This window comes from Triturus cristatus, chromosome 6, assembly GCF_964204655.1.
Source record: "Triturus cristatus chromosome 6, aTriCri1.1, whole genome shotgun sequence".
In the NCBI taxonomy this organism is placed as follows: domain Eukaryota; kingdom Metazoa; phylum Chordata; class Amphibia; order Caudata; family Salamandridae; genus Triturus; species Triturus cristatus.
The window spans coordinates 427215316-427227467 of NC_140589.1; the positions used below are offsets into that span (position 1 = coordinate 427215316).

Consider the following 12152-nt stretch of genomic DNA (forward strand, 5'->3'; position numbering starts at 1 on the left):
ATTTGTGCTACATTTGGGCTCTTTTGTCTCTGGTGGCCATTTTGGGAGACTTATTTGTTATGAAGTTTCCTAATTTCCTCATTTACTACAGTCTCCTCAGTAGGAAATACTTTCAGTGTTTTTACTTTGATTCCATCAAGAAGGCATTCAGATGTGTCACACATTTGCCATAAATTCAGAATGTTATCACTCTAGTTGCTTATTAGATCACTGTAGTAAAGCTACTGCTCACCAGGGAAGTCTGCTACTGGTATTGAAAGTGCATGTTTCAGTCTGCATGTCAGAATTTTTTTATGAAATAGAAGAGGATTTGAGAAGTCACTCAAAATGTGCCCTAATTTTTCTTTCTGCAGCACTAATCATACTTTCTATGGCAAAATGAACCCCCTCATTTTATTCCTTTTAAATTAAATGTTTTAAGAGTTACCACTTTATTCCAATCAAGATGGCTTCAGGTGTGCAATACGTTTGTCATAAGTAGGACTGTTAGCGCTCTAGTTGTTCTTTAGAATACTCTGGGAAGCTGCAGTAGAACACAAAGGAATCAACTGACAGTCTCTGCCCTTGTTGGATGTACATGTTTTACTGAGAATGTCAGACTTCATTCTCACATGACTGAGAAAGATAATGGGAATTTACAGAAAATATGCTCTCAGTTTAGCTTATAGATCACCTTCCAAACCTCTGTGGGAAAAGCATGAGAAAATAGTTTTCTCTCAAACATGATTCATGATATCACAGCAGAAGGCTTTTTCACATGGTAAAATCACCTTAGAACACACCACAATTCCTAAAATGAGTATGGTACCATCAACAAATGTACTAAAGTCTTAAAACCTTCTGGAAACTTTCGCGATGATTTGTCAATCGGCGTCAACGTTATTCCAAATAGAATGTTGCAGATTTCCTATGGAAAATAGGTCCTAACTATAACTACCTACTGGCGACTGCCAGGAGGTAATATATATATATATATATATATATATATATATATATATATATATATATATATATATAGACACATATGACAACACTTCAAGAAAAAATTTGTAAATATGAGAGACAATCACCAAACCTGCCTGAATCAAATCAAGTCATGACTATCTATCAAGAAATAGAATCTTGGAAATACACATTTTAAATCTAACACCATTAAGTTCAGCCACACTTAGTCACCCCCCTCATTTTCCCAAGTGGTTAGATACATGATGATGAAAATCAAATAAATGACTGGAATCTGCTAAATAAACCACGAAGAGGGAGTCACTCTTGTAAATCAAATTGAGCTCCTCCAACTTAACCTGCTCCTCCAACATTATCACTCATGTAACCTGAGGTGGAACCATAAATCATTCTATGTAGAATCTTAATAATCACCTTTGGTGAGAAATAAACTACTAGGGGGCCTATGCATCAACAATACCATTTGCGATTCCTTATTAGCGAAAAATAAGGAATCGCTAATAAGGAATAGCAAAAGGCTATGCATGTAGGAATCGCTATTCAAATAGCGATTCCTTAATATTCCTTATTACCGAATCGGTAATACCGAATCGGTAATAAGGAATACCTACCCATTCATTCCTATGGGCTTGGAGGCCCATAGGAATGAATGTAAAGCCAGTCTGTATTAGCGATTCGGTATTACCGAATCGCTAATAGCGGGAGCACTTTCAAGGGTGCCAGGGTGTCAAAAGGACACCCTGTTGCACCCCTGAAAATGATATGTGCACATATGTTGCACACACACATGCTCTAAGGGCATGTGTGTGCGCAACATGAAACTTTGAAAAATGCACAAAAGTGCATTTTTCAAAGTTTTTGCAAATTACCATGCAGTTCATCTTCATGGTAATTTGCTCCCCCTATTAGCGAAATCGCTAATTTTTTAACTTTGATGCATTGCATTTAAGGAATCTCACTTTGGGATTCCTTAAATGCAATCGCTATTTAAGGAATCGGTATTTAAGGAATCCCTATTTAAAGAATCGCTATTTAAGGATTCCTTAAATAGCGATTTCTGCTTTTGGGTTGATGCATTGGGATTGGGTATTTTTTACTTAATACCGGGAGCTATTACCGAATCGGTATTTTACCGACTGGATTTTGGGTTGATGCATGAGGCTGTAAGTTGGGTGGACAATTATATTCAATGCAAGTTTCCATGGTGCGTCGTTCGATCACTAGAGATCACATTCAATTTCCTCCAGCATGCTCAGAACCGGGATGGTAGACTGCCACTGCGTTAGCCTCTTGTGAAGACATATAAATAGTCACTTAAAGCAATCACATTGAAAGGAGCATGTGCAAGTCTCCTTTGAGAAAACTTTCAGTATGGTTTTAGACATCAGATTTTTCAAGCGTTGGTAACAGCAGTTGTGGTTTTGTTTCAGCATTGACATGTATGTAGACGGCACCGGGGATCTGATGACGCATGTGATGATGTCATTCTTTTTGCCACCTGATGAAAAGAAGAAGAGGGATGACTTCATCATTCAGCAGGCCATGTCCAGATATTTCCCAGCTTATGAAAAGGTATGGGGCATTTCACTGTAAACGTACAATGTAACCACAACACAAAAAAATAAAATCTGTGGAGCACAATGGAAAAGACATCACATATCCTGAAATGTATTAACAAAATTTGCTCCAGAGATAAGCAGGAAAATAGTATCTGTAGTTATGGAGACAGGTCACAGTAGAGGAACACTTTTAAGAGACAGCATCCAGCTGATTGTTTTGAAGGGCGACCTAAACCAGAACCGCAATATTGCATCATCTTCAATGAAATGCTGTGCTACCCAAGTACGAATTAGTTATTTAATGCTGGTAAGAATACTCTGGCCCTCATTTAGAGGGGAGTGATGAATCAGGGGTAATCAGACTGTGTGGTAATTATATTATGACCCACATGTGCTACAGTATTACCACCTATTGAGGCCTTTCTCTACAGGAATGGTGAATTTCTTCCATACATCTCATTTACCAGAGATTAATGACATTTTTGGACAGAGTAGCTACTCCGCCTATTAGCTACTAATAATGGTCATAGGCATTCCCTGCTGTAATGGAACTTTACTACATAGATTTAATCCCTGTGGTAATACTGCATTAAACTGAAAGGGGCGAAAATGTGAAATATGTGGCAGTTATGCTACCATACATTTAACATGTTTTTTTAAGACCCTAACTAAGGGTCCAGATTGATACTGTTAGATAATTGTGTCTAGGTTACAAGTCAAAACTGTAGCACCCTCCTTATCCATCCATCCTTTTCACGTTGATTTAATGTTTTATTGTCTCTGATGGTCATATTGCATTGGTATGAGGCCTATTGAAACTATTCACCAAAAGTTCTGTTTTACAATAGTAAGCTACTCTTAAAGGAACATGTCCTTTAAAGATACTCCCTTCTACTATCATACAGGTACAGGGAATATTCTGTTGCTTGGAAATTCCTTGTAAGAAAACAGCCTTTACATCAGGACAAAGTCCGCAAGGACTGATTCTTCAGAAATACTTGAAGAAAGATATTGACTCATTGTTAGTGGATGGCCACAAATTTAAATTTGAGGGTGTTTATCACTTTTAAACCTGGGTCCATGCAAGGACGACCACACACCCGTCCTCCTACTGAATTTGAAAACAGTTAAATTCCACATGCTTGACCAAATTGTGTTGCGTATGTATAAAATCTCATGATTGCACAACTCTATGAATTACGAATTAGATTTTGCTTTCACAAAGTACAATTTTTTGCACTCACTATCTGAATTTAGGTGTACAACATACTTAAAAGTTGGGTCCATGAAAATAATCTTCTCTAAGCTGCAAAGGGGGATTAACAGAATCAATACTTTTAGAAGTTTAATGAATGTAATGTTTTTGACTGTGCAAGCTGTTCTGCTCAATTAACACCCTTACAAATAACATACAGAAGCAATTGTTAAAATAAAGCACCCCTGTACCAAGAAAGGTCCAATTGTTTGGCTATAACATAATGTGTCAGAGTGTGCTGGGGGTCCGCACCGTACATACGGGGGTGGTGGTACGCTCTGTACCTACGGGTTGGGGTGGGGCATGCACCGTACATACGGGGGTGGGGGTACACACCGTACATACGGGGTGGGGGTACGCTCCGTACCTATGGGGTGGGGTGGGGGTACGCTCCGTACCTACGGGGGTGGGGGTACGGCACGTACACGTATGGGTGCTGGGGTACGGTGCGTACATGGGGGCTGTGGGTACGGTGTGGACATACGGGGGTGGGGGTATGCTCCGTACCTACGGGTTGGGGTGGGGGTACGCACCGTACATACGGGGGTGGGGGTACGCTCCGTACCTACCTGGTGGGGTGGGGGTATGCTCCGTACCTACGGGGTGGGGGTACGCACTGTACATACAGGGGTGGGGGTATGCTCTGTACCTATGGGGTGGGGTGGGGGTATGCACCGTACATACGGGGGTGGGGGTACGCTCCGTACCTACGGGGTGGGGTGGGGGTACGCACCGTACGTACGGGGGTGGGGGTACACACCGTACATACGGGGTGGGGGTACACTCCGTACCTATGGGGTGGGGTGGGGGTATGCTCCGTACCTACGGGGGTGGGGGTACGGCACGTACACGTATGGGTGCTGGGGTATGGTGCGTACATGGGGGCTGTGGGTACGGTGCGGACATACGTGGGTGGGGGTATGCTCCGTACCTACGGGTTGGGGTGGGGGTACGCACCGTACATACAGGGGTGGGGGTACGCTCCGTACCTACGTGGTGGGGTGGGGGTATGCTCCGTACCTACGGGGTGGGGGTATGCACTGTACATACAGGGGTGGGGGTATGCTCTGTACCTATGGGGTGGGGCAGGGGTATGCACCGTACATACGGGGGTGAGGGTACGCTCCGTACCTACGGGGTGGGGTGGGGGTACGCACTGTACATACGGGGTGGGGGTACGCTCTGTACCTACGGGGTGGGGTGGGGGTATGCACTGTACATACGGGGGTGGGGGTACGATCCGTACCTACGGGGGTGGGGTGGGGGTACGCACCGTACATACGGGGGTGGGGTGGGGGTACGGCGCGTACTCGTATGGGTGCTGGGGTACGACGCGTACATGGGGGGCTGGGGGTATGGCTTGTACTTGGGGGGGTTCTGGGGGTACGGCGCGAACTTGGGGGGTGGGCTGGGGGGGTGTTCGGCGCGTATGCGGGCACATGTTTGGACGTCTCCATGGTTGCTAAGGGAGTTCGCTCCGTACGGTGTTTTTTCCATACGGTTGTGCATTCGGACGGACGGGACGGATCGTACTTGCGCGCTCGGACTTCAGTTTACCGATTTGTGCGTAAAACTGTCCGGGGACGTGTCGGACACTTTTTCCGACCCGAGGACGTGTCGGGGATTTTCCCAATGGTATTCGTATGGATTTTTTAACATACGAATCGTACTTGCCAGTTTGTACGGGACTTGTACGATTCGTACGTAAAAAAATCCAGATACGATTCGTACAGGGAATATTTTTAACGGATCGGAATCGGCACCATAGTTGTTTAAAGTATCGTTTTTTTAATTAGTGTTATCTATTTTAGTTTATATTTTAAATGTATTGGATGAATGTTTTTTGTATAAGTATTGTTTATGTTTTTTGAAATATGTGGTAAATTTTTAGCAGCTATGAATTTGATTTTATTTAAATTACGTATTCTTTTTGTTTTGTAGCGGGTTGTAGGTTTATAGAGGAATAGGGTGGGAAGTAATTTAATTATAATAAATGAATGATCATTTTTTATTTATTTAATTTAGATTTTATAGTGTTAATTGTGGGGATTAATTTATTTGTAATGAATTATTAATTGGTTGTTAATTAATATTAATTAATTCATTGATAATTAATTATGGAAATAGTGTAATTAATTTAGGTATGGGTTGTGCGGTTTATAGTGGCAAAGGGTGGGAAGTAATTTATGTTTAATTAATTAATAATTAGTTGCTAATTTATATTAACTAATTAATTGATCATTAATTATGGTACTTCAGTGATTTGTTTTAGGTGTGGGTTGTGGGGTTTATGGGGTAAAGGGTGGGAAGTAATTTATTTTTAGTTAATTAATAATTAGTTCTTAATTAATAATAAATAATTGATTAACAATTAATCATGAACATTGTGCAATTAATTTTAGGTGCGGGTTGTGCGGTTTATAGGGTTAAAGGGTAGGAAGTAATTTATGTTTAATTAATTAATAATTAGTTGTTAATTAATATTAATTAATTAATTGAAAATGAAATATGAAATTTGTGTAATTTATTTTAGGTGTGGGTTGTGGGGTTTATAGGGGTAAAGAGTGGGAAGTAATGTATGTTTAATTAATTAACAATTAGTTGATCATTACTATTGATTAATTAATTTATATTTAATTAGGGTATTTGTTTATATTTTTTTGTGTGGGTTTTTTATTTTTATAGAGGTACAGTGAGGGGAGTACATTAATTTTACTTACCTTATAATTAGTTGTGAAATACTATTAGTTTTTTAAATGAAAATAGGTTTTAATTGTGTAATTATTTTTTACAGTTTATCTTTTAGCTGTGGGTTGTGGGGATTAAAGGGGTAAAGTTTGGGAAGTTAAATAATTTTTAGGAGTTTTATTTTGTTTTTTAATTAATAATATTGCTTTAATTGGTAATTAATTATGTTAATTACAGAAGTAAAAATGTTTAAATTTAGGTGTGGGTAGTGAATTGTGTGATGTTGTAGAGTAGGAAATAAGAAAAGTAAATTTATGTAATTAATATTCTTGCTTCTAAATAATTTCTAATTAAAAAATATTCATATGTTTGGAAATTATTGTTTATTTTATCAAATATAATATTTGTAGGTACTTGTCATGTATTTACCATTATAATATGTATTTTGATTTTTTTAATATTAAATATATTTGTATTTTAATTTATAAAATATATTTTTTAATTAGTTTTGTTTTTGATATATTTTTGTTAAAATTTTGTTTGTTTTTAATTTTGAACTGACTGGAATGAGAATATTAATTGTTACTCCTCTGCAATCCAACACTTTCCCTACTGTTGCACTCATTGGAGTGGGAATGGTAATTTGTACCCCTCCTCTATCCAACACTTTCCCTACTGTTGCACTGACTGGAGTGGGAATAGTAATTTTTACCCCTCCGCTATCCAACACTTTCTCTACTGTTGCACTCACTAGAGTGGGAATAGTAATTTTTACCTTTACGCTATCCAACACTTTCCCTACTGTTACACTCACTGGAGTGGGAATAGTAATTTTTACCTCTACGCTATCCAACACTTTCCCTACTGTTACACTCACTGGAGTGGGAATAGTAATTTTTACCCCTCCGCTATCCAACACTTTCCCTACTTTTACAATTATTGGAGTGGGAATAGTATTGTTTACACCTCTGCTTTCCAACAATTTCCCTACTGTTGTACTGACTGGTGTAGGAATAGTAATTTTTACCCCTCTCCTATCCAGCACTTGCCCTACTGTTGCACTGACTGGTGTGGGAACAGTCATTTTTACCCCTCCACTATCCAACACTTTCCCTACTGTTGCACTCACTGGAGTTTGAATAGTAATTTTTACCCCTCCACTATCCAACACTTCCCCTTCTGTTACACATATGTGCCAATTCCGATCCGGGTCGGAAAGCACTCCGACCGAGCCGGATCCGGAGTATTTTCCGACCGAGCCGGAGTCCTGTAGTCTGACCGAGCGAGTACGATGCGGCCGTATGCTGTCGGACTCGGTTCGGTCGGACTCCCATAGAAGTCAATGGGAGCCGGTCGTACGATGCGTACATGGGCTCCAATTGACTGAATGGGTACGTCGCGGACAACTGCACCCCCTACAGTGAGTACACGTCGATACCATCCGTACCGTACATGCCTGTGTTGGGGGGACCCTTGGGTCTCCCTCTGTTTCCGAGTCATAGGGCTGCGGGTGATAGGGGGTCTGACGCAGATCCCCAAAGGCAACCACCCGGACGATTTGCGTTCATTGTACTGGCTCGGTTTGTGAATCGCATCCATTGCACGCCACGGTTAGCTTACGACCGAGACGTATGGAGCGGTTCTGACCTGGAAATGACTCGGTCGGTGAATTTCATGTAGCTCGCATCGTACTTGCTCGCTCGTACAGCTGTACGAGTCAGGAGGAAAACACGCGTACGGCTCGTAGTTTTTCCGGATGGATCGCGTTCGGTGCCCTTCCGACCCGGATCGGAATCGGACCCTTATTGTAGTGGGAATAGTAATTTTTACCCCTCCACTATCCAACACTTTCCCTACTGTTGCACTCACTGGAGTGGAAATAGTAATTTTTACCCCTCCGCTATCCAACACTTTCCCTACTGTTGCACTCACTAGAGTGGGAAATGTAAGTTTGAAGATTTTTAAATAGTTTAATGTTTTAATTTGTAATATAATTTTTAATTAGATTTTATGTTATTGGTACATATAAATATATATTTGTAAATTTTTATATAATTTTAAAATTATAAAATAAATTAAAATTAATAGTTTATTAATTCTTTTAAAGTAAATATATATGAATTATGTATGTGTGTAACTTTTTTTAATTAAGTAAATGTATTATAGTTTTAAAATTTATATTAAATATACTTTATTTTGTATATTAATTTCATTATTTATATATTTAATAGTAATTATTTTATTTTATATATATCAAATTTGATACTTTGTACAACTATATCATTTGCACTGATATTTTCTTCCTGATATTTTTGTACTTACCCGTTTACGTATACGGAGTTGATATTTTCGCATTCTATATTTTTTCATCAATATTTTTTACTTCAATATTGTTTACCTCAATATGTTGTCAGTGAACCAGAACAAAAGGAAAATACAGGTCTACATTCTGGTGATCGGGTCACCTATAATTCAGCAGGTAGCCTAGATCGTTATTGTTAGACCCGGCCTTGTGGCGTGGCCATCCCTGACCCCTAGCCACCCACCCTGACCCGTGCACCTCATTCCACCCCCGAGGACACGGCCTAGCCGGTCCTTCCCGCTAGAACCTACACACACCCGACCCGGACTTCCCGGTCCGTGCCCTCCATCTTCCCAGCACCACAGGGCCCGCGTGCCCACTTCATGCACCTACGATGGCCGCCCGGCTCCAGCGCAACCCAGGCCTAGAGGCGCCGCCCCGGCTGGAGGATATCGCGCTCCCACGGAGTGAGAGAGGGAGGAGCAGTTTCCATCGCACCTCTGACCTCCCCTTGGGAGATGGGTTTCGATCGGCCCTCCGGCCTCCCTGAGGGCTGGCTCCACGCCTGCTGTGTATCTGGGACTCCTCCCGACCCGGCCCTGAAAGGATCAAAGGACGACATGGCAGGAAACTACAACAAGCGGCCCCCAGGTGCTAAGACCCCTGCCTACACAGACTCCGGACATCAAAGAGGAGTTGACCTATAACAAGGGGTACTCTGGGACTATCTGGCAGATTCGACACTGGAACGACGAGAGCCCTGCTGACGTGGTCGCGGCTCCCTTGCAACCTTGGAACACCTGAGCCCTGCTGAGTGACTTGCGGCTCCCCTGAAGATCGTAAGACCTCCGACCTTGTGCTTGAGCCCTGCTGAGTGACTCGCGGCTCCCCTGAAGATCGTAAGACCTCCGACCTTGTGCTTGAGCCCTGCTGAGTGACTCGCGGCTCCCCTGAAGATCGTAAGACCTCCGACCTTGTGCTTGAGCCCTGCTGAGTGACTCGCGGCTCCTGAAGACTCCCTCGGTCCGGCTGGACCCCAATGACCACAGCGTATCCCCCAGCTCGAGGATTGTGAGCTGTGCGCTGGGTACGTACCTGCATTGATCCGGATCCCCAAAGACTGTCCCGCTACCCCCTATCCCTACCGAGACTCTTTGAGCCCGTGCTCTATTTGTAAATATCCACCTTGTTGATCATAGAGATCCTACAAAGCTGATTAGATAAAGATCTGTTCCCAAGAACATACAGTGTGGTGTCCCTTTGTCGTGTGGTGCAGTGTGTACGATCCTAGACACGAGACTCTTCCCCTGAGGAGTCTCCCACCAGTGCCCGGCTACGATACCCCGAGGGTAGGTCTCAGGGGGCTCAGGTACCCTCCCTGTCTCCTCTGAGGTCGCCTTCTAACATTGGTGGCAAGCGACGGGATTCGGGCCCATAATCTAGAGATCGTACTGTAAATGGCTGACGCACTACCGGCAAAGACGGCAGAAGAAAACGCCATGAGTCTCACAGAAACCAACGCGAGTACTGTGTTCCAGGCGGAACAACTGGAAGAGTACACGCACAAAGAACTGAAGCAATTCTGAAAAGAACTCAAAATCGCTACCACTGGTCTCAACACCAAAGAAGATATGCAGAAGGCACTGAAAGCTTGGGTGGAATCCGGAGCCCCCCGCCCAGAAGGAGCGATGGAGCTCCACGACGAAGCTGGACTCTTCCAAAGAGAAAGCAGCAGCAACCAGGTACGAAGCTTCGTACCAGACGGGGGTCTATCCCCGGAAGAACTCGCAGACAGAGAGAGAAGTCGTAATCACGAACTCGAACTGGCCAAACTGAAAATCGAGGGCGAGTTGAAATTACCTGAGAAGAAACTAGCAGTGGAACAGATGCGAGTACAAGGCGAACTAGAAGAGAAGAAACTCCAACGGGAGCACGAAGGAAGAAGACTTCAACTGGAGCACGAACGCAGCTTGAAAGAAATCGAGCTCAAAGCAAGGAGTGAAGAAGCTCGACCCCCGGAGAACCGAGAGGCGGCCCCCCTGGCGGAACAGAAGGTCCACATCCCCAAAGATGTGGTCAAGGAATATTACAAAAACGATGACATCCAACAATGGTTCAAGGCATACGAGGTCGCCATGACCTCACACCGAGTCCCGCAGAAGGATTGGGGGGCCGCGTTGTGGGGCCGATTTTTGAGCGAGGGGAGAGACACCCTGCTCAACCTACCATCCGCCATGCAGACCTCCTACAGCCACATGAAGGAGACCCTCCTCACAAGGTACGGCCTCACCCCGGAGATGTACCGCCAGCGGTTCCGGGACTGCACGAAGATCCCTGGCACCACGTGGGTGGAGTATGTGAACTTTTTCAGCCGTGCATTCAACGGGTGGATTAAGGGCCGCAAAGTAACCACCCTGGACGAACTAATCGACCTCATGTTATGGGAACACCTGGCCGCGAACTGCTTTGTGGAACTACGCCAGCATCTGCTCGACAGCAAGCTCACGGATCCGAGGAAGCTGGCTGTCGAGGCGGACCGCTGGACCAACACCCGGGTCTCCCGGGGCCCTGTAGGAGAATACCCCCGAGCCAGTCAGAGACCACCCCGCCAGAGAGGGAGGGGGAACCAGGGAGGGCAGAAAGAATCCCAGTCCGGTCCTCCGAAAAACCAACCTCCGCACTTCCCGGCACCCCCACCAGCTGTACCCGGTACACCCGTGAGACGGGGGCACCGGGTGACCATCACTTGTTTCCGTTGACAGAAGCCCGGGCATTACGCCAATGACCCCGAATGCCCCATGGCCCTGCGCATCCCCACTACAGCCCCCCCAGCCAGACAGATAACCAATGTAGCCCTAGGGGAGGAGATTGAGGAGACCGTAGAGTGGGAACCCGCCGCCATGGCCTTAGTATCATTAAGAGACAGAGAAATGGTCCCTGGGAGCCTCCTGCCCCCCAACACGAAGAAATACGGGCAGCTAGTGACGATCAATGGCCAACAGGTAGAGGCCCTTCGTGACACCGGGGTGAGCATCACCGGTGTCCTCAGCCACTTAGTCCACGAAGACCAGGTCCTCCCCAATATATTTTGCCCTGTAATTGCAGCTGACAACACTGAGAGCCTCTGTAAGGTAGCCCTGGTGCCTTTTGAATGGGGAGGAGTGGTCGGTAAATTGAAAGTAGCAGTAAGAACCTCCCAGCCGGTCGACTGTCTCCTGGGGAACGGCCTGGAAAGTTCCCCCTGGAAGCAAGTCGAGCGCAAGACCCACCTAGGGATGATGGGTCTCCCCGAGTGGGTGTGCACCACCACCTGATCTATGGCGGCCCGACTGCCCTCCCTTGGGGAAGTCGAGGACGCACCTGCCAACGAGGACAGGATTGTCCC

The 12152-nt window shown here is 44.4% G+C and overlaps 1 protein-coding gene across 1 annotated transcript in view; it reads left to right on the forward strand.

Moving 5' to 3' along the window:
- The window catches only part of LOC146817252 (glutathione S-transferase A4-like), a 300640-nt gene that overhangs the window by 190665 nt on the left and 97823 nt on the right, over nt 1–12152 (forward strand). The window contains exon 5 of the mRNA XM_085610840.1: nt 2394–2535. Coding sequence (XP_085466966.1) covers nt 2394–2535 — 142 coding nt within the window. The remainder of the gene's footprint in view (nt 1–2393; nt 2536–12152) is intronic.